This window comes from Eschscholzia californica, unplaced genomic scaffold, assembly GCF_041429995.1.
Source record: "Eschscholzia californica isolate CP2 unplaced genomic scaffold, dmEscCali1.0.p SCAF_2, whole genome shotgun sequence".
NCBI lineage: Eukaryota > Viridiplantae > Streptophyta > Magnoliopsida > Ranunculales > Papaveraceae > Eschscholzia > Eschscholzia californica.
Genome location: NW_028238309.1, coordinates 60861403 through 60883257, shown reverse-complemented (window position 1 = coordinate 60883257; position 21855 = coordinate 60861403). Strand labels below are relative to the sequence as shown.

Below are 21855 nucleotides of genomic sequence, written 5' to 3'. Positions count from 1 at the left end.
CTAAATAAAATTTTGTCTAGCTAAGGGGGGAGGAAAAAAAAAATAGAAAAATCTATTAATGATTCGGATACACCATGAAGGAGCAGAAAATCATCTTTGTATAGCGACGCCACATAAGCGTTTGATCTTCTCGTTAAACATACATCCACATATAAGAGCAAGTAAGCAGGCTAATTGCATCAAATGATGAGCTAAAGGCAATAGTTAGCGACCTTGAAACGATATTTTGTCTCCAACGAAACCTTATGAATGTGCAGTAAGTACCCTGACAATATATTATCCTCTCAAAATGGGATTCTCTAATAGTTCTTTGAGTAAGTATTCTTCTCGACAGAGAAAATCGAAAAAACAATAAATGGTGCACACATTATTAATTATAACTTTATTTATAAGTAGATTACATGAAAGTATAGCTCAAGACCTTCCCCCATACAGGAGATACAAACCATGGGCCCGAGACCTTAATTTATGGCATAGACTGATAGACAGATATAATCAAACACACAACATATATAGAGTTTTAGGTACATAACTACTTCGATCATCGAATTACTTATTATAGCCAAACACAGAACAAAGTTTCTCAATTTTCTTTTTTTATTACGATTTTATAGTTTTATTATTGTTCTTTTAAATTTCGTAGATCCATAATAGAATAATCATTCTTCTCCGCAGTAAGGGTTTGGAAATCCAATAGGAGAATTTTGACCACGTTTTGGGAAAGACGTGTTATGGAGAAAACTGTAGAACCAAAAAGCAGAATATTTCGGGTAACGTTGGAGAGCTTTAGTTTTTCGGTCTACATATATTAAACCGAAACGTTGAGTATAGCCTGTACACCATTCAAAGTCGTCCATGAATGACCAAGCAAAGTATCCCTTCACATTCACTCCATCCCTATACATATAAAGGTTTGTTAAGAATGTGAGTAGTTTTATTAATTTTAGTATAATGAACTTCACTTAATATCGATTGTTTGTTAGTGATTATCTCACTTGATTGCCTGATGTACTGCAAAGAGATATTCCTTATAAAACCGAGCTCTCTTTTTGTCTACTACATTAGGAAACGGGGACGTATTATCGCTTTCATCATCCATTCCTATAAAATTCATAAGGGGTTAAGAGTGCAGATAGCCAATATAAATAAATCTACAAGGGATCATAAAACACAAGGAAAACCAATTATAAGTTATCCGTCCATACCATTTTCGGTAATGTATATCGCAGGATTTTTGTATGTGTCCTTTATGTAATTGAGACATTTTCGCATACCCCATGGTACAATGTAGAGCCATTCCGCGAAAGTCTGTTATCAAAATAATTAACAAAAATCAAAGAGAACAAATCCACACATGTATGCATGCAGGCGAGTGTATTAGCGAAAGAGATTAAGACGTTGAGTACGTACCGGTTCACCAATAGGATGGCCGTGGGAGTTTACAACTGCCGATAAAAAAACATAATACAAGAAAAAAATGAACACAAATAAATAAGATCGAAATGGAAAAATAGAATGAAATTACATAAAAAGAAGCCAACGCCACCCTTGGTTAGAGTTGTAAGAGGTTTAGTCTTCCACTTTAGAGGTCAAGGGTTCGAGGCACGCTGACAATTAAAGAAAAATTACATAAAAAGAATAACAAATGCATTATGCATGAGCTCTGTGGCTCATCCCAGCAAAAATTGTTGTTCTTTCGTTTCTTTTTTATATCTCGAAGAAAAACTAAAGTTGTAAGAGAGTCATTAGAGAAACACTTGAAATGGGGCATAAAAATCTGAGATTTGTATTAAAATAGATTGAAGAAGGAGTTTATGAATATTGACTTACCCGATCTGTCTATTTGTTGTTCTCGACTGAAAAAATCACGTTCGATGCTTTTCTTGTTATTACTAACATACCTTGATGTATATTGGTTAATACCCACAAAGTCCACCGAATTTTTCAACAAAAGTATCTCTTCATGTGTAAATTTTGGAAGCCGATTTCCAAGTATCTCACGCATTGATTGAGGATAGTCTCCGTAATATATTGGATTTAAGAACCTTCACCATAACCAAAACTGTTGTTAAATTAACTATTGTAAAATACATGCCAACAGCCATTGATTTGAGTAGTCTTCCACTTTAGAGGTCAAGGGTTCGAGGCACACTGACAATTCAAAAAAAAAATAAATTGTAAAAAACACAGGAGCTGGCCAAACCCTCGAACCCTCTTGACATAGTCAACTCACTTAGACCAACTTTTACTGATCCTAACCCCAAAAATAATACTTCAAAAAGAAAGGCAAAGAAACCAAAGGGGCTTCATCCTCTAGAATTTGAAACCAAGCTAGAAATCCCTCTGAAGTTGCAAATCCAAAGGGGAAACTAGTTAGAAACCCTATGATATTTCTTATCTTAGTGGGATCTTATTTATTCATGTGTGTAGTTTTTTATTCGACCTATAAAATAAACAATATATATAGTTTCACATTCTCGTCAAGTAGGTACAGTTGATTTTGTAAAATGTCATGTTTGAATTAAGTGCGAAAAGGAGTACCATCCAATCTGAAAGTCTAGATGCCTTTTTGCAGCTTGTACATCTTCTGGTTTGTTTGAGAAAGGTTGCGCCCATTCGCAATTGGGTGCCATGCCAATTACTCCATGTTGTTGGGACTATATAACAACATAATAGGGTTTAGGATACACTACAAAATAAAGAGAAATATGGACAACATAAGACAAGATTAGTATCGAATGGCGTGTACCTGATATGTTTTCCTATATACTGAAACAGCTGCCGCGTGAGCCAAAAGTAGGTTATGTGCAGCTATATAAGGTCCATGACGTTCATCTTTTAACCCAGGAGCGTGCTGCCCGCTACCATACCCTTTTACACAAGTCGGAAGAGGTTCATTGAATGTGATCCAGTGTTTTACCCTATCTCCAAATTTCTCAAAGCAAGTCCCAGCATAGATTGCAAAGTGTTTCCTGTATCAACATTTTCCGAAAAAGAAAACTCCAATACTCAGGAGGAGCTCTAATTGTGCTATGGTACCATAATTTACATTCTTGAGGATTAAGTTAAAAAGAAAAAAGAATTATTGAAAGGTTTTAGGGCTTACACAATTTTGTTACTTAGCCATCCGCCGAATTGTTCTTGTAGGTGGTTAGGAAGATCCCAATGGTATAATGTTACGATGGGCTTCATCCCTGACAATAAGAAAATTAATTTCCATGACACGTCTTATGTTTGAAATTGTTAAATATGCGGTACTTAATTAATCAATTTTAATATATTATTGCCGAAATATTTCACACTAATTGAGACATTTCTACAACATATAGGTATCTCTCTAGTGATAAATATTAAGTTAGCAAAATTAAAATTTAGTACCTTTACTCAGTACTTCATTAATGAGATTGTTGTAGTAAGCGATTCCTTTTTCGTTCGGTTTGGTTCCCAAACCATCTGCAAATATTGAAGTAAAACAAGTTCATCTAATTGTTACATTAGTGATCAGCTAAAACTCCACGAAACTAAGGGTCGAATACCAGGGAAAATGCGAGGCCATGATATGGAAAAGCGGTAAGCATTGAATCCCATTTGGGACATAAGACCGATATCTTGCTTATAGTGAACCGGATTATATGCATCATCTGCAACATCTCCATTGCTTCCATCTATTATATGTCCTGATACACGTACAATCACAATATTTCATAAAAACTCCGCCCCTCATAAGATTAATGTATGTGTGTCTTTAATCTGATAAGAAGAAATATTACCGGGTTTATGTGCATAAATATCCCAAATACTTGGGCCCTTGCCATCTTTATTATAAGCCCCTTCAATCTGATAAGAAGCAACGATGAAAATTTTTGAAAGTCGAATTACCTTAATATTTCTGATCAAAATATGAATAAACTAAAAGTTATGATCTTTGTTACCTGATAAGCTGCAGAAGCAGAACCGAACAAAAAATTGTGGGGAAAATCCTTTCGAGAGAACTTAGCAGGAACACCTGGTGCGACAGGGGTCACAGGACAGGTGTTTTGAGAGACCTGTTTTGACTCCATTGATATCTAGTAGAGGCTAATAGGTTGAAATGTGAAGTGCTCTTGGTTGAAGTATTTGTTGGGAATGCTCTTGCTTTTATAGTACTTGGGAAAGCAAGTTGGGATGGAACTCATCTAGTGGAATACTCAGAGAGAACGACTGAGAATTTAAGAGTCTGGTGCTATACTTTAAACCGTCTCTAAAAAGATACGTATTAAGAAAAGATAGAAAATAAAGTGGAAAAATACAAAGGATATAAAGAGAAAATGCTTTATTTTTCTCATCAACCAGTAATAGAGGATTCCAAAAGTTACTTTTTTCGAATTAAACTTATGGCATTAATACAAAAGAAATTGGGGTATTTGCTGACGAAGTATTAGCGACAACCCTAGTTAAATACTGTAGGCAAGTTATAGCTAACGACATGTATGATAAATAAGTAAATATATAAGAGGAAATAATTCGGTTCAATAATTAGATAATTTAGATACCACTAGGTCTTTTTGGTTTGATTTCTTTTTGGATGCATATTCACCCTTATCCTCCATCTGCCTCTAGAATCTTTATGACTATATGCTTATAAGAATTATTACTTGGAAAAGCAAAATACAAGGATGAAATAAATGGAATAAACAAAAGGGAAAAAGAAAAATAAAAATATTCCAATGATTTAGTAATTTAATTACTTATTTCTCCTTTTTCTCTTAAGATGAATATTCCTTCTTAGTTCATTTTGATGGAGCCTAAGCTTTGTTTGCTTGAGGTTGCATATCCAGACGCATTAGGTATACAAGTATATTGTGAGGTCTGCTTCATGTCGTCCTATAAGAATAAGTTCCCTGTTCTTTTTCTCTCTTTTCCGTTTTAGACTAAAATTCACACTTATCCTTTGTTTGACATAGGCCACCATTATACGGACAATCACTTTTCCTATATGGACAACAACAGTTTGGGGCTAAATAATACAATCTATTTGAAGGATCAAAAGATAAATTTTTTTTTTACTTCGTCCTCACGATCTTGACATCCACATATCTTCACCGCCCACACCAACAAATTATCCAGATACTCCATAGCTGGATTCTCTTTGATTTGATTTACGATTGACTAAGAAAGATTTAGGGAGAAATTTCTCAAATTAGTTAGTTTGATTTGGGTAGGGTTTCTGCTAGATTTTCTTTTAAAGGGAGGAGGGAGTAAGAGAAATCTGGTGTTAATGAAGATGAAAATGAAGAACGAAGGAGAAGATGAATATGTTGGTGGTGGTTCTCCAACAAAAAGGATCATTGTTCCTCAGACAAATTCTTCCCAGCCCTCACTCTCTCAAGTGTATCAATTCATCTATTTCTACACATACAAGTTTCAGATTAAAAAAATATGGCTGCTTTAATTGAATCGATTATTGTTCCTCACTCTTCTCCCCTTTTAACAAATCCTTCTGCACCAGTCATATAATCAGAGATTTCTTCTTCTTACGGAAGCAGAAAAAGTATTAGTTCTTTTCCTGGATTCAAGGGGTTGAAGATCCAATTTCCAAGGTGCAATTTAGCATCATCAGTTGTATTAAAGATGATTCAGCAATGTATGTGAAGCTAAGAGAAAGATTTTTCAAAGTTAGGGTTTCTAAACTTCCCAGTTTTGGGTGAAGGAGTGGTAGCCGATGAAGAAGGATAAAGAATGAAGTACTTAATTTTAGACCCTTTAGTATGATCGTGTTATTTACGCCCAATTTTGTTGTCCACATAGAATAGTTGATTGTCCATATATTAGCCACCTTGACATATAGTGGGTCGGTTTCTTTTGTTGGAGCTTATGCTCCGTCCAGACTGTATGCTAGATTCTTGTAGCCCTAAACTTGATTTGTAGTGCGTCCAAACAGATTACTAAATTCGTCTTCACATTAACAAAAAAAAAGATATTTTTGTTAGGGAGGATGGGTTTTAAGTCCAAAATTGAATGATCAATGGGTCTAGAGCCAAAAGATAATCTGAAATAGAAAATAAATCCACTTAGAGTAAATTACATGTCTAACCTTTGGTTTTTTATTACTACCTAACCTATCCTAAGTTAAACAAAATAACTTAAATTAAAGATTCAATAAATTATTTCTTCAAAAAAGAAATTTCGTTTCACAACAAAAATTTCTTTTTTCGTTATCAGAATGACCAAGCTTTTAGTTATAACCTTTTCTAATATAGATTTGTTTAACATAATATAATTTCAGCAGCATTGTGTTAGAATAAATAAGATGCTAGAGAAATGTAAGTATTGCCGGAGAATCAATGAAATGCTAGAGAAACATAATTTAAGACATGTGCAGGAGAATCAATGAAATGCTAAAGAAATATTAAAAATTTGGTTGACATAATATAATTTCAGAAGACTTTTGTTAGAATCAATAAGATGCTAGAGAAATATAATTATTTCAGGAGAATCAAAGAAATTCTAGAGAAAAAAATGGTTCTTCTTCTTTAATAAAATTTTTAGAATGTTGTTAGAATCAATAAGATGTTAGAGAAATGTATTCCTAATTTCAGAAGAATTTATTTTTGTAAGTATATTATTGAATTTTTAAAACAAATAAAATGTTAGAAAAATTTGAGAATTCTGTTATATATAAGAATGTTGTTAGAATTAATAAGATGCTAGCGAAATAATAAAATGATTATCAACCTATTTCTAACATATTGGTAACAGATGCTAATAGAATTAAGAAAATGCTAGTAAAATACTGAAAATATAGTAAAAACAAATCCAGTTTATATTTTTTTTTTTATGAGAACAAGATTATAATGATAAATATTTTTTTTATGTTAACAAGTGAGGGAGAAGCCTTAACTTTTGGGGTGAGAGAGACCCAAAACCACCCAACATCCACCACATGCATTATGTTGCTTACTTGATTCTAATCAGGAGCTAACGTTCCCGGATAAGTACATTGGTTGATTCCAAATAGCACTTAGTATCCTACAATGTCAGTTTTCTTTGTTTCACTTGTTTCTTTGCATCTCAATCAAGCCCAATGAACTTACATTGAAAAGAAAGACAAAAAAGAAAGGTGGGGGAGACGACAAAATAGTGGGATGGCTTATAAATTGGAGGCAATGCGCAATATTTATTTGGGATTCTTATATGGTGAGACATAAAATGTAACAACATACCCAAAATTCCGCAATCGCTAATTTAGTACACGTACCAACTAAGACACTCCTAATTGACTATTCGAAAAGTATACAATATGAAAAACTAAGAACTGAACTCATGTTCTCATACTTACAAAGCAAGGTGACATTAAGTCGGAGAGGAAGATGACGAACGCAAGTTTTCGAACTAGGGGTGAGGAAGAGAGAGACATTAAGTCGGGGAGGAAGAGAGAGAGAGAGAGATGAGAGAGAGAGAGATTAAGAGACGAAGAAGGGATGAAAGTGGTGGAAGAAGACGTAGATGAGAGGCAATGACAGAACAATTTTTTTCTAACTAGGGGTATTTCAGTTTGATTTGCGTGTGGTTCACACACGTCCTAAAAGAAGTGTCCCTAATTGCATTCTAAGTCATTATTACAAGAAGAATACGAAGAACTTAGGGTCCGTTTGATACGTGAGAAAACCTTGGGTAAGGAAACCAATCTTTTCTGATGGGTAAGAAAACCAACCTTGGGTAAGAAAACCTACCTATCAAAGTGTTTGATAGGGTTGTAGGAAAATGTCGAGTGCCTTTAAAAAATCATTGACATTTCTTTTATTAACTAGTTCATGGAGGGTGCCTTCAAAATTCGTGATGATCTTCTTCCTTAACACAGGAAGCAATCTTAACTTTTCACCAAAAAATAAAAATCTTCACTTGATCTTCTTCAAAAGTTTCTTTTATATGTGAATTAAGTTTTGATCTTCTCTACAATTTCGTGATGATCTTTGCTGTAAATTGTACATAAGCTTTGAGATTCTCCCAATTTCAAATTAGGGTTTAAATTTTTTCCCAAATTCATGTTAGGGTTTATACATGGAAGCAATCTTAACCTGGATTTCATGAAGTAGATGCTGCTGGAGAGAATTTATTTGACATTTATGTTGGTGATGAGGATGATCAGACCTAAAAGTTGATTAATCGGTCAACTTGTAGAGAAATTGAGAGAACAATAGAGAGAGATAGCTAGATCCAAGTTGCCATCATTAATAGTTTACATCAGATTGCAAAAATAGTTGCCACTGTACCGCCTCCAATGATTTCTAAAAGAGAACTTTTCCATCATTAATAGTTGCTATTAAATAGTTGCCATCAGATTGGCCTCCAATGGTAACTATTTCTGGTACGAGTAGTCTTTGTTGACGAAGAATCCATGGAGTTTGGGTCTTGATGTTTTGTGGAAATGGTGGAAGGAGTGATCTAAAACTAGGGGTTAGATAGGGGCTTGAGCTTCCACCATTGGAATCAATTCTAGAACAGAGAGAGAGAGTCAAGGAAAGATTCAGGGTAAGATTGAGAGAGAACGAGAGGAAGAGAGTCGGTGAAAGATTGAGAGAACGAGAGTGAGGGAGCCCGTGTGTAAGAATTCCATTTTACCACCTTTTTTGTGGTAAAATATTTAGAGTCATTTTCCCACTTTTTTTGGCCACAAGAAATCGTTTTCTCACACTTTTGACCCAAGCAAACACTGAAAAATCGACTTTCTCAAGAAAACAATTTTCTCAACCCTATTTTCCCACCAATCAAACGGACCCTTAATTCTTTTGATTTTACGATCAGCTAACCATCCAAGACTGTCCCAATTAGGGTCGTGGCTGAAAATGTATAGGCCATGTGCCAAATTTTAATGTTTGTACACGAATATGAATGATGTTATGATGATAAAAGAAGGCCAGCGCTTTGGGGAAAGCTAAATAGTTTCTGGGGTGTGAAATTTTAAAGGGAATATGTAAAATTTTGAAAATTTTCTGGGAAATATATTTTTTGGAGAAATTTTCCACCTCACTTCTCTCTCACCACCTTACCTCTCTCTCTTCTCCGACAAGGTCGCCGGCCGAAATTTTTTTCCGGCCGGCGACTTTTAAAACTAAAAAAAAAAAACTTTTTGCTCTCTCCTCTCTCTCTCTAAAACTCTTTTTTTTCCTCTCTCTCTCTAGATCTAGAGAGAGAGAGAGAGATGAACAGACCTTGAACAGATCCGTTCAAGGTCTAAACATACCTTGAACAGACTTCCTCTCTCTCTCTCTCTAGATCTAGAGAGAGAGAGGAAGAAAAAGAAAAAAAAAGAAAAGAGTTCTCGAGTGAGAGAGGAGAGAGATTTTTTATTTTTTTTTTAAGTTTGAAGGTTGCCGGCCGGAATTTTTCCGGCCGGCGAACTTTGCCGGAGAAGACAATGAGGTGGCGACAAGGTGAGGTGGCAGGGAGAGTGAGGTGGTGGCAGGGAGAGTGAGGTGAGGTGGAGAGTGAGAGGTGAGGTGGAGAGTGAGAGGTGAGGTGGAGAGAGAGTGAGGTGAGGTGGAGGGAAGTGAAGTGGAGGTTTTTATTTCCCTCTAACAACTTACAAAATAAAATTGTCAAACAAAGTTGACCAATTTTTGACCAAGTCTTCACACCCCGAAAACTATTTTGCTTTCCCCAAAGCGCTGGCCTAAAAAAAAAAATCCAATTATCAAAGTATTAGTCCTTAAGAATTCCGAACCTAAATGAAATCGCACCAACAAATTAGCCCAAATGGTGCAAGCTATCAAGATAAGATATTGATGAAGTATGTGCACAGAGATAGTCAATTAGATAGACCAATAAGAGAATTCAATGTTTTGATTAAGAAAGTGTTGGGTGGTCTTGGGCCTCTCTCACCCCAAAAGCTAGCTCAAGAGGTAAGACTTTTCCCACACTTATTCACACACCCTATCCCTTCCACAACCAATGTGTGATTATCCTAATAGAAAGTACAATGAAGTATACGTGTTGCGCATACATTTAGAGAGATTAAGGGAAGTAGGAAAGATTGATTGACCAACGCAATTTTCAGAACGAAAAAGGTGTAAGTGTGGAAGTTTAAGTCACTTGTGTATTAGGAGATGTCTGTCAATCAAGATGATAGTGCGTTCAATTTGTCGGACAAGACAAATGATGAAGATCATCAACTCCGATTCTTTTACAGATTGTAGTGTTTAACTAGAAACCAATTACGATATGCAGCTCACTCGGATGACCCGCGTCTAACGACGAACAAATTAACACAGAAAAGAGTATTGACTCGATCAGTGAATCTGACTAGAGGGAACAAGATAAATATGGTGTAGATTTAATATGTCCAAAAAGTATCCAAAGGGCTCGACTGGGAGTTGGGCCATGTGCCCGGGCCAATGGTTAGTCGAGTGCATGCTCCTGCCCATGCCTATGGCTAGACACATGTGCGGGGCCTCTAAGGCATGACCGCCAAGGCCTTTCCCATCGGGAATGGGTTTCCATAGCCAACCACCACAATAGAAATCACAGATGAGATTAATTCCCATTTGGGAATCCAGCTTAGATCTGATTTTATGTTTGGTGGTATTTTTGAAAACCTAATTCGACCAGGACTCCCTTTAGAAGTTTTTATCTTCTACTAATGTGTCTGTCGATGCATCAGCAGAAAATAGAAAATAGAATAGTTCCCTAGATGCCTATCTAGTGTAAAGAATGAGCTCTTCATATTCACATGTAAAGAAGGATCAAGAAAGGTATTGATTCAGGTTTAGCTAACCTAAATAGCGGGAGGTCAAGTTGATTGTTCAGGTGTTTCAAATAGAAGAGTTGCACAAGTGAAGCTCTAGACTTTGGAGAGAAAAAATAATCAGATTTTGGAAAAGTGATTTAAAGTAATTCTCTTTTTCACAGGGCCGGCCCTGAGCCCAAAGCAGGCAAAGCCTCGCTTTGGGCCTCCCGAATTTGGGGGCCTCTAAACTACAAAAGTTTCAATGGTTTATCTCTTCTTATAACAGATTTTAAGGGCCCCCACACATATTAAAACAATAGAATGGGGCCACACTTTTTGACCCATTCCCATTGCTTATTAGTGTGGGCCCAACAACATAATATGTTAAGTAATAAACTCTCCCATTTGCCCCAATTTTTATTCTCTCTCCCCTTTATCTTTTCTTCCAACTCCAGTTTCCAAATGACCAAACCCACGATTGTTCAAATTACCTCCAAATCTTCTCTTCATTATTCTTTCAGTGCCAATAACAAACTACCACCAAAGTGCCAAATCATCCCACAATCTAATTCACTAACTTTTGCTATTTCTCTCTCTAATTGTATATTGGTATGCAACTAATTAATTTTTTTCCTTAAGTGTTGCTTTTAAGCTATTTTATTTACGTCTGTAATTGTTGTTGTTGTTGTTATAAAAAAGACTAGGTGAATACCGCACAATACGAACTCGGTAAATCTCTTTTGGTCAATATCATTATAAGTATAAAGAGAGTTGGTGAAAGATAAAATCTATGTTGTTGGGTTCACTAGATATGCTGTTTTTTTTTTTGTTTTTCAGTTGTTTTCTAATTAACCTTGTGTTTTTTGGTTCTTAGTATTCTTTTTTTAAAGGCCCGCGCCCGATAGTCCGTTGACGAATTCAAATAGAAAAAAGAAAAAGAAAATAGATCAAATTCTCTTTTTTTTATCCTGTAAGAAACTGTCTGACGTGTTATATTATAATCTGTAGGATTATTATCATTGTTAGTATTATTAATTTGTTATCATTTGAAATATTAATATACATAGAAATAAATTAAGAATTTGGCTCAAAAGCATAGGAACAACACTTAGAATGAAAATCTGTTTAACAGAACATAATAGGCTTAGGACTTGTCACACTTCAAACTATGTATCCCTAGACATATTTAAGCATAGGTCATTCGAAAACAATAGTTGCAGATCTAGTAATGACTTTAAAACCTTCTAAATCGAGTTTTTAACTGGAATCAACCTTCCTTCTTTCTGAGAAAATTTTTACTCCGAGAATGGGTGGATCGACTTGATCTACTCAGTTTGACACAAGTACAAAAATGCAATTAGTTAACCGTTAGATACATTATAAGATTTATTAGGACTTTGAAATGGTAATCAAAATATCGTCACATGAAATCAACAATAGATAAATCTTCATTGCAGCCGAAAAAATCTTATAAATATACGTTCATGTAAAAATCATGAAAAACGTAAAGGGGCCACATTCTGATAACTCGCTTCGGGCCTCCAAAATGTCAGGACCGGCCCTGCTTTTTCATCTAGTTCATTAAATTAGTTTTGGCATGAGATTAGGGCAAGTTAATGATACCTGAAATTCCGCTTAGAAAATTAACTGATACCATAACCCAACAGTGTTTACTACGTAAAAGTTGTTGAAGATGTAAACTTAATACAATATTATTTTTTTGAGTAAAAGGATATAACAAAACTTTCGTAAAAATTTACATTCCTATTCCTATACAAACCAAACAACAAGTTAGGAATCTACCGGAAATGGAATTTTTATTCCTGATCGAACCAAACATTAAACCAAATAATTTGATTCTCGAAAATCGTATTACGGGCATGTGATTCCCGGGAATTACATTTCATTCTCGTGCGCCAAACATGGCCTAAACGTTATGAGCAGTTATAATGCGCCCTCCAAGCGTGTTAAAAGCGCCTCCCTCCTTCACAAAGTTTTCCTCACATTTACATTGGGGGAGGCGCCTTTAACACAAACAACGGGACCTTTAATACTTCTCGGTTATAACCTTCCAGTTATTAGACGACAATTAGTTGCTCGTTGACCTGTTTCTTTTCTTCTTCTTCTTTTCCTTCCCTCTCTCTCTCTCTCTCTCTAAAATATTTCGTCGTCTTCTTCTGTTCCATTTCGCTTTCTAGAAATGGACTTCAGGTGGATCTGCTGTAATCTCTCCATTTTCCTTCTTCTTCTTCTTCATCATCATTCAACTGTTAATGCAACCGGCATTTTCCCTCTACATCATAAATTTAAGGGAAGAGATCATTCAATCAGTGATTTGAAGAATCATGATAGCCGCCGCCATAGCCGGATTCTTGCTGACATTGATCTCCCTTTAGGTGGAAATGGAGATCCTACTGATGCTGGGTTTGATTCTTCATGTTGATTTCTTCGCTTTTGTTTAAACTTCGACTTCAAATTTTTTATCTAAAATTATGTTTTTAGTTAGATCTTTCCTATTATCCTGTTTGATTTGATTTCTTGTCCTGGTAATTTGGTCACATTTGATGAAAATTTGTTTCGATTTCGAAGTCCTATCTATCTTGATTCCTATAATGTGTTAGCTTATTTTGGGTTCTTTGATTTCAGACTCTACTATGCTAAAATTGGGATTGGAACTCCTTCAATTGATTATTATGTTCAAGTTGATACAGGAAGTGATATCTTTTGGGTGAATTGTATTGAATGCTCAAAGTGTCCTGAAAAGAGCGGCCTTGGTGTATGTTTTTTTTGTCCTAGTCCATCTCTTTCTCTTTGTTTCTGTCTTTGTGTGCTTATAGTTGTTGTTAATAGTTACCCATTGATCATTAGCACAAAATAGAAATGGAATGAATTTTCTTGGTTCAAGCTTCACAATACATAGATAGGATCGGAAACGTATAAGGAACAGTGGAACCAAAACCCATCATTGTAGTTTTATACTCCGAAACTGATTTGTTTATATCTTTAAGTTGGCTAGAGAAATTTGATCATATTTTTTGAGTTTATGATATGGTGGGAGGTTCGCTTATGGTTATGAACCCTCAAAAAGTTTGAAACTTTACGTTGTACTTGACTTTTTCTTATAGGTAGACCTCAAATTATATAATCCTAAGGCATCAATCAGTTCAAAAATAGTTACATGTGACCAAGATTTTTGCTCTGCTACATATGAAGGCGGCTTACCTGGTTGTACGTCAAATACGCCTTGTGAATATAGAGTGGTTTATGGAGATGGGAGCTCAACCGATGGTTACTTTGTAAATGATCTTGTACAGTATAATCGAGCATCTGGAAATCTCCTAACAATGCCATCTAACGCAACTGTTACATTTGGGTGAGTTACTTCTTGTCACTCTTTCATTTAGTAAAATGTATACTGCAAGAAGCTTAATGGGAGATGATATGCTAGAACAATGATAGAAAATCATAAAAGAAAGTTAGGAACTATGCAAAGATCACCAGTTACAGACACAAGTTTCTCTTAGGAGCCCAATGGAAAATCACGAGAAATGAGGCAGGTGTGAAAACTGTTTCTAGTGTTACTTTTCCCTTAGATGATGAAATGCGAGTTATATTGTTGTGTATAATTTATTTTATGAACCTCTGTGAGGAGAACGTGGTCCTTTGTTTCATTGATATGTTTGTTATTGATCCATGTGCATGCCTCAACTTTTTTGCACTCATGCTCTCAACGAGATTGCTTACATATGTTTTGATACTAATTCTTGCACTGTATACTATCTACTTATGTGCCATATGGTCCAACATCTATCAGTTACATACTCTCATGGCCTCCAACACTCATTGATCCAATGGATCGAACTATTACAAGCTAATTTACTTTTTTTTGTAATAGAAGATTGGTATGGCTTAAAGCACATTTTCTGATGTAGTTATTGTTGGGTTATGGTGTCTCCTAGTGTTCTAAGAGGAATCTCAGACATCTAATGTCTAACACTAGTATCCTTAGGATCTCATGCATAAGCTTAATATGAACTAAGTTAAATAGAGATTGTTACCTTAATCGCTATTTCCTACGGACTTAAACTGTTGAATATAAGAAGACCAAAAGATCCAATTGTAGCTCCTCTACTTGAGACACCGAGTAATCAACTTGATCTCCCACCTCAAGTTTAGCTAGAACTTTAATGGTGGTTAGACAAAGAATACCTTCTTCTTTAGACTAGATAGATAGTTGAGAACTATTCTCTCTTTCTTTCTCTACTTGATGTTGTAGAGTTAGAAATCTCTTTGAGAATTTTCCACACCTTATTCAGTTCTAATGAGGGTTTTATATGGAATCCCAAAGTTAGAGTCCAACCCTAATTAGGTTTCCTAAAAGCCAAAATAGAAGCAGAATAAAGATTTTCTAGTTTCTATTTTCTCCCTTTCTCTACTATGGTCGGCCATATTAAGCCCTAAGGGGAAGATGTGGTCGGCCCCTTATAGCGTGGCCGGCCAAGGTATAACCGACCCACTAATTGGCCTTAAGTGCCCTTAAGTGCTCCGGCCCAAAACATTTCCGTTCCGACCTTCGTACTATCTTTGCCTTAACTTTCTTTAGGCCTTTTGGACATATTTATGGGTTTAACCCATGTTTATATGTCTCATCCCTCTAGTCATATCTTTCGATAAAATCGACACTCTTTGGTGTAACCCGATGTAGGATCCGGACGAAGTTAGCCTCGAATCGCCCCGTGATTCGACGATTGTAGTTGGTTTCTAGCTAAACACTACGATCCTGAAATCGTCCGGACTTGATGATCTTCTTAATTAAATGTCCTATCCGACAAATTGCTCGCATTGCATCTTTGGTTGAAGGACATCTCCTTCAGTTAGGATTATAGTTCTGCTTTGTTATTCGTGGAAATTAAAGAATAAACAATTATACCATGAACCATTATTGAAACTCCATGAGCGTGTGTTGGTACACTACTTGTCCATTTGATTATTTGTTGCCTATATTGGCTTTCTAAATAATATCTTGCTTTTACTTAAAAAAAAATTGTGAAACGAAAAATTTGTATGGAAGGCAACAGTGAAGACATGTGACAAGTTTTTCTGAATACGAAGTTGAGTTTTTACATTTGCAAGTATTTTATTCCTTTGTGAAGGTCTTACCTTGCAAACCACCAATGGTTTTTATGGAACTCCTATTTTATGCGTGTTTCCTATATTAAAAAATTAAACCGACGACCGATATTCATGTTGGTTTTAGTTTAAAAGGCATTCAAATAACGTTTTAGCCTTGGGCTCCCTGTCGTATATTTTTCAGGCTTGGGCTCCCTATGTAAACACAGAGCAAAATACATGAGAATTTGTGAAAACCTTACTCCTGCAAACCAGTGCAAATCTTACATATGGAGCTGAAGCCTAAAAGAATTGTAGAATCCTTTTCAACAAACGAAAATTTTCTGTAGGGAGTTTTGACCAATTTCCCCTTCTTTCATTGTTAAGAACTTGTCTCAAACATAATTATTTCACGTTCTCATCTAAGTCTATGTTTGTTGTGTGAATGTCATACTACTATTAGCTTTTAGGGATACTGTTATTATTTTGTACGTTTGTGATGTGCTATAGCGATATTGACTTCATAATTATCATATTGTTCCATTGTTTCTGTTCAGGTGTGGTGCAAAACAATCTGGGGATCTAGGCACATCTTCTGGAGCACTTGATGGGCTACTTGGGTTTGGACAAGCTAATTCATCCATGATCTCACAGCTAGCCTCGACCGGAAAAGTGAAGAAGATGTTTGCACATTGCTTGGATGGTATACATGGAGGTGGCATCTTCGCCATTGGACATGTGATGCAGCCGAAAGTGAAAATGACTCCATTGGCACCGAATCAGTATGTGATGCTATTTTTCTCTGTGACTAAGTTTGTGAATGTTTTTACCATGTCTTACATAAATATTTCCTGTCAACTATATTCATGACTATTGCTTTTCTCAATGTGAAATTTATGTGCGGATGTGAAGTTATTTCCATTTGTTAACTGTACTATTTAGAGGCTTAGACTCAAAGAAGAATGAATCAGGGAGTGGCTGTGATGGTGCTGCAGATAATGTATCGTCCTCCTTTCATTTGGTGAGGGGGATGTGTAGTGCTTTAAGCTTAGGGGATACTGAGTAAATAAACTCTCATAGTTCCTGCTTGTGGATAGAAGTATAGAACTCGTCCTGGATTTTTTTGACATGACAGACTTCTAAAATAGTTTGACCCATATGTTAGATTGAAAAAGTACAGTACTATCATCTGTCACAACTCTTTATATTACATGGAAGACAGTTTCCCTTTTTAAATGAACATTATGAGAATACAGATAGAGAACGTGAAGCTAGGGGCACTTTCCAAGTGAACTTGCATGAAAGTGACCATCATGAGGATTTTTATTCAAAGGTGGTTACGTTGAGGATAATATTGTGTAGCCTCTGTTTGAGGTTTCCCCTGATTGTCTTCCAGATGGTTTTGTAATATTCCATGAACTAGTCGACACTGAAACTTTTAAAATAGTATTCAGTTAGTGATTTAACTGGTTAATTTAAACCGCCAATGCTTAGCTAAATATCATTAATGCTTCTACATTTTCCTACAAAGAGGTGAGATACACTAGCCTTTGTTTGTGTTGCCTTTTTTTTTAAGCCATTGTCAATCATCGTAGAAAGAAGACTAGATAATATGATGTGGCAGGAGAAGTTCTTTCACTTGTTTACATGGTAAATTATTGTAGTTATATATGTATAATATATAATATTTTGCTTGGGAGTTCTTATGCTTCTCAAGCAACCTCTATTAAAATCAATCACATAGAGAGTGATGACTGATGAGTGTAAGAATTTGAAGTTAGCAGACGTTGTTTCAATTTTTCTCCATTATATGCGAGTAACAAGTTTTTTCGTCTTTTACTTATTTTATTCAATGTCTTTTGCTTTTCAACTTTTTCGTAATTATGCGCGGTCATGATTTAGGTTATTCCAAATATTTATATATTAATCATTATATTAGGCCACATTACAATGTCAATATGAAGGCAATTGAGGTTGGTAAGACTACTTTGCAACTTCCAACAGATGTTTTCGAGACTGGAGATGGTAAAGGGACAATAATTGACAGTGGTACGACTTTAGCTTATCTTCCAGAGGTGGTTTATGAGCCATTGATGACTGCGGTATGTGACTGTATGAAACTTCAAGTTGCAGATTTATTGGCAAAAAACACCTAATTTATTTTCCTTTTACAAACTAGATACTGTCTCACCAGTCCGATTTGAAGCTCAGTACTGTCGAAAATCAGTTTCAATGCTTCCAATATATTGGGAGGTACTGTCTCTTGCTCAATTACATTGATATTATATAGGTCTGATTGATGTTTGAAATTTTCTTATTTCTGCTTTTTATTGATTCACCATAGCTAAAATGAATATTTTTATCAAGAGCTTCTGGTAATCTGAATCTGGTACACTTGTAGAGATACAAATGTTATTTGGAACCTGTTTTATAGTCGAGTTAGTTTTTTATTAATCGTGCTTTTGTTTTGAGTTTATCCAGGTTGCTGTTAATAAATCACACCTGAAGAAAACAAACTTTAGAATAAAACCACGAATCTGTAATATGTATATGAGTTTAGAATAAAACTAACTAATCAGGACGTCAGATCTCAGCAAAAGTAGATAAAGACAGCTAAACTACTTTCTAGAATATAATAGACTCGAAATAAAGAAAATAAAATTTTAAATCCACTTCCACTAGTAAATCTGTGATTCAGATATTTTTTAGACATGTATTCTGTTGGTGACATAATATGTTTCTCTTGTAATCTTCTAAGTAAGAGACTAAGAGTTTCTGGTTGAAATGTCAACTTAGTCTTTATCATCTTTGTGTCATACGGCTAACTAACTGTTCTTTTTGTACAGAAAAAGAAATTGTCCTTTTTTATTTGTATGCAATTAAGCACAATTTAGTTGCAGTAATTTTCTGAGGATCTGTTGAATCAGTGAGTAACAAAAGGGTGTTAGTAATCCGATTTTTCTCTGTGCATGTAAATGCAGCGTCGATGATGGATTTCCAACTGTCACTTTCCATTTCGAAAAATCAGTTCCCCTGATGGTTTATCCACATGATTACCTATTCCTATACCGTGTAAGTACTTCGACTGTCAATCAATAGTCTAAAAATATTGTACTTCTTTTATTGTCAATTATCAGAGTATTCGGTTAAGCTGTTTGATTGCCAGATTAATTGCATGAAGCTTAGTGTTACTACACCTTGACTAGATCATGTTGCATATTTGATTTGAAAGTTGATTCCTTTTTGTTCTTAAAGTGTTTGTGTTCTTACTGGTACGGGCAAAAGTTAAATAGTGCTCAACTATATACAGAAAGTTGAATAGTTTTTTCGTTTCTTCTCAACTTCTTCTTTCTTTCTTTCTTTCTTTCTTTCTTTCTCTTTCTTGCTTTGTCTTTCGTTTTGCAGCGAGTACTAGCACCTACTGCTGCTTTTTTCTGCACCCATATGAACCTGTCTTTTGTTCTTTCATATGTATATATGTAATTTATGGTAAAAAGAATATATAAATTTAAATCCTCAAAAAAAACTATAATATAACTCAGACAAGTAGTTCGACTCGGCCAGACTCGGGGATCATGGCCGAGTCCGAAATAAACATGTCTCCGAGCACTTAGGTTCGTAGCCTTTGTTTATCCTGTGTCATTTAATCCCTTCTCTACTTAGTAGCACTTGGCTCCGACTTCCAATTTGGATAGGCAACCCCTTAGTTTCCGACTAGTCAATAACATAACCATGGTCACTGATCTTCAGAACTTTAAAAGCTTCTCAACGATGTTGCGTAATCTTGCTGTAAGTGGCGACATACTTGCGCTTTATATACCAGGTGATAAGGGAAAACATCGTAAACAAGTAAAAGAGGTTGTTTCCTTATTGGGCTACAAACAACATTGTTTGTAAGCTAACTCCGTCCGTGGTAGAGCATAGTCCCATTGTTTCGTTTATTCACCTTTAACGCTTAGAACTTTCTTTTGTCCATTGGTTTAACATTGTGCAGTATTACCTCTCTCTCAAGAGTTGTCTTGAACATTCTGCACAAGGTTATTCTGGAATGACTTAAAGAACTTTTTGTCTTGATCAAAAGTGATGGCTTTAATTTATTTTTATTTTTTTGATCGTGGACTTATTGTGGTTTGCTTACTGTTTTTGAAACAATTGCTGCAGGAAGATATTTGGTGCATAGGTTGGCAAAATGGTGGATTGCAATCTAAGGACGGGAAAGACACTATCCTTTTGGGAGGTAATTTTCTTAAAGAAGTGCATTTGATTTTATTTGTATTTTAATTCCTTTTCTGATAAAAAAAATTAATCTTCAAGATCACTATCACATCCTGCAACTATTTTTAGGGCGTCCTAACCTCTCTTCGGTTGGTAGAGTCAGGATGGTATCAATGAATAGTGAAGCTTTGTTATCAACTTGACCGAGTACCCCATCATACTGTCTGAACGACTATGTCATTACTAATATAGCCTTTTAAAAATAAAATCTCTATATGAAACTAGCGATGTCCGATTCTTCTTTTTCGCCCATACATATAACGGCCTTAATATTTGATGCTGTCAAACTCAACCCTTGTTCCTTTGAAATTCGGTCCATTTCTTACCCCCGACCCTCCAAGCGTTAGCAGTTGATGATATTTTCCCCGCTTTTACCATCCCAGACCCAAACCAACAGGAAGGCTTAGTCCTCGGCTAAGGCTCCATGAATCCCCCCAAAAGGCCTCGGTACTTACTAAGCTTGAGCGTACATCTATAGAACAGGCTCTGCTGCCTCTGCATACTCTCGTGAGTGATGTGAGACTTTCACATTAACCACACTCTTCCCATTCTCCTTAAATCTCGAAGATTAAATTATTCCAAACTAGTAGATTATGTTACTCGTTATATATAAGAGTTGTTGATTTATGAGGTCTGAGATATCTTACAAGGTTCTAGAAACTTGCTTCTTTTTCTGTGCAGATCTAGCTCTGTCAGATAAGTTAGTCGTTTATGATCTCGAAAATCAGGCTATTGGGTGGATGGATTTCAACTGTAAGTAATGCATTTTTACCTAGTTCTCAATAAAACTAGTTACTGCCAAAAGATAAATGTCAGAATCTACCGAAACAATTTTGTGTAGGTAGATTGAATTACCGAAAAAATTCGTCCATGTCGGCCAAAAAATTGCGACAGTGTACTCCTTGGGCAAAGTAATATCCCATTTCATTATATCTACATATAAATAATTTAGAGTCAAATTCGCAGTTTGTTCTTTAGAGTTACTGATATGATAAGCCTGGTTACTTTCAGGTTCGTCTAGCATCAAAATGCAGGATGAGCAGACAAAGGAGGTCTATCAAGTGAATGCTCACGATATTTCATCAGCATGCTGTATGGATGTGGGAAGATTTGGTTTGTTGTTGTTGCTAGTGGTTTCCTTGTTGATGTACAATTTAATTCACTGAATTACTCGCTAAAAACGTCTTCCACTGATTTAAATGTACATTAGATATCATTGGGTGGTTAATATATTTGATATTGAGAGGTTTCTTTGCCGATTCAAGTTCTTGAAGCTTTCTATTTTATGCCCAAAAATTTACTTGATTAAAATTTGCTCCCTAATCTTCATCCCCCAATGTCTTTCTCTCTCCCAAATTCCCCGCCATATTCTACACTATTTTTTACTGTAAAAATAAATAGAAGACTAACATATTTTTACCATTTTTTAATTGTTATTTCTAGTTATGCAAACTATGTTTGCTTAAGATATAATACAAAATGTTGACAACATAAAACTGTTTTAAATTAATTTAAGTCAAAAATCTTTTGTGCTTGGAACTAGTTGAAATTTAATTTTCTTGATGGATTATAATATTTAGGTTAGAAAAGGGAAACCATTTTATGTCTTTAGCATGTGTCATGTTAGAAAAACCTCACTTGATTGTAGGATTCTCCTAACATTTGCTCACAATTTAGGGAATTGATTGATGGCTTAATATGAAAATCTTTCACTTAATCCTTCTCTTTTGCAAAATCTTTCACTTAGTACAACAAAATCCTTGTTC

The 21855-nt window shown here is 35.3% G+C and overlaps 2 protein-coding genes across 2 annotated transcripts; one reads left to right on the top strand and one right to left on the bottom strand.

Annotated features, from left to right (window-relative positions):
- Positions 1-370: 370 nt before the first annotated feature.
- On the bottom strand, positions 371-4109 carry LOC147559870 (beta-glucosidase 4-like). Its single transcript, XM_086661828.1, has 12 exons — positions 3933-4109; positions 3771-3837; positions 3537-3677; positions 3379-3453; positions 3107-3194; positions 2750-2972; positions 2542-2657; positions 1831-2045; positions 1411-1445; positions 1206-1308; positions 996-1101; positions 371-897 (listed from the first exon to the last, which is right to left on the bottom strand). The coding sequence occupies exons 1-12, from the start codon at positions 4059-4061 to the stop codon at positions 660-662; spliced, it is 1536 nt and encodes a 511-aa protein (XP_086517954.1). The 5' UTR covers positions 4062-4109; the 3' UTR covers positions 371-659.
- An 8687-nt stretch (positions 4110-12796) lies between these two features.
- LOC147559869 (aspartic proteinase 36-like) lies at positions 12797-21346 on the top strand. The gene is made up of 10 exons (XM_086661832.1): positions 12797-13129; positions 13352-13481; positions 13831-14078; positions 16372-16596; positions 17754-17916; positions 17994-18067; positions 18796-18886; positions 19976-20051; positions 20771-20842; positions 21101-21346. The coding sequence occupies exons 1-10, from the start codon at positions 12906-12908 to the stop codon at positions 21253-21255; spliced, it is 1458 nt and encodes a 485-aa protein (XP_086517958.1). The 5' UTR covers positions 12797-12905; the 3' UTR covers positions 21256-21346.
- The last annotated feature ends 509 nt before the right edge of the window (positions 21347-21855 follow it).

Bases quoted from the DNA above. Each gene is read 5' to 3' on its own strand.
- LOC147559870 (XM_086661828.1), bottom strand. From the start codon at position 4,061: ATGGAGTCAAAACAGGTCTCTCAAAACACCTGTCCTGTGACCCCTGTC. The intron at 3,838-3,932 runs GTAACAAAGATC...GCTTCTTATCAG, and splicing joins CTGCTTCTGCAGCTTATCAG to ATTGAAGGGGCTTATAATAA. The intron at 2,973-3,106 runs GTAAGCCCTAAA...ATGTTGATACAG, and splicing joins TGGCTAAGTAACAAAATTGT to GAAACACTTTGCAATCTATG.
- LOC147559869 (XM_086661832.1), top strand. From the start codon at position 12,906: ATGGACTTCAGGTGGATCTGCTGTAATCTCTCCATTTTCCTTCTTCTT. The intron at 13,482-13,830 runs GTATGTTTTTTT...TTTTTCTTATAG, and splicing joins CTGAAAAGAGCGGCCTTGGT to GTAGACCTCAAATTATATAA. The intron at 14,079-16,371 runs GTGAGTTACTTC...GTTTCTGTTCAG, and splicing joins AACGCAACTGTTACATTTGG to GTGTGGTGCAAAACAATCTG.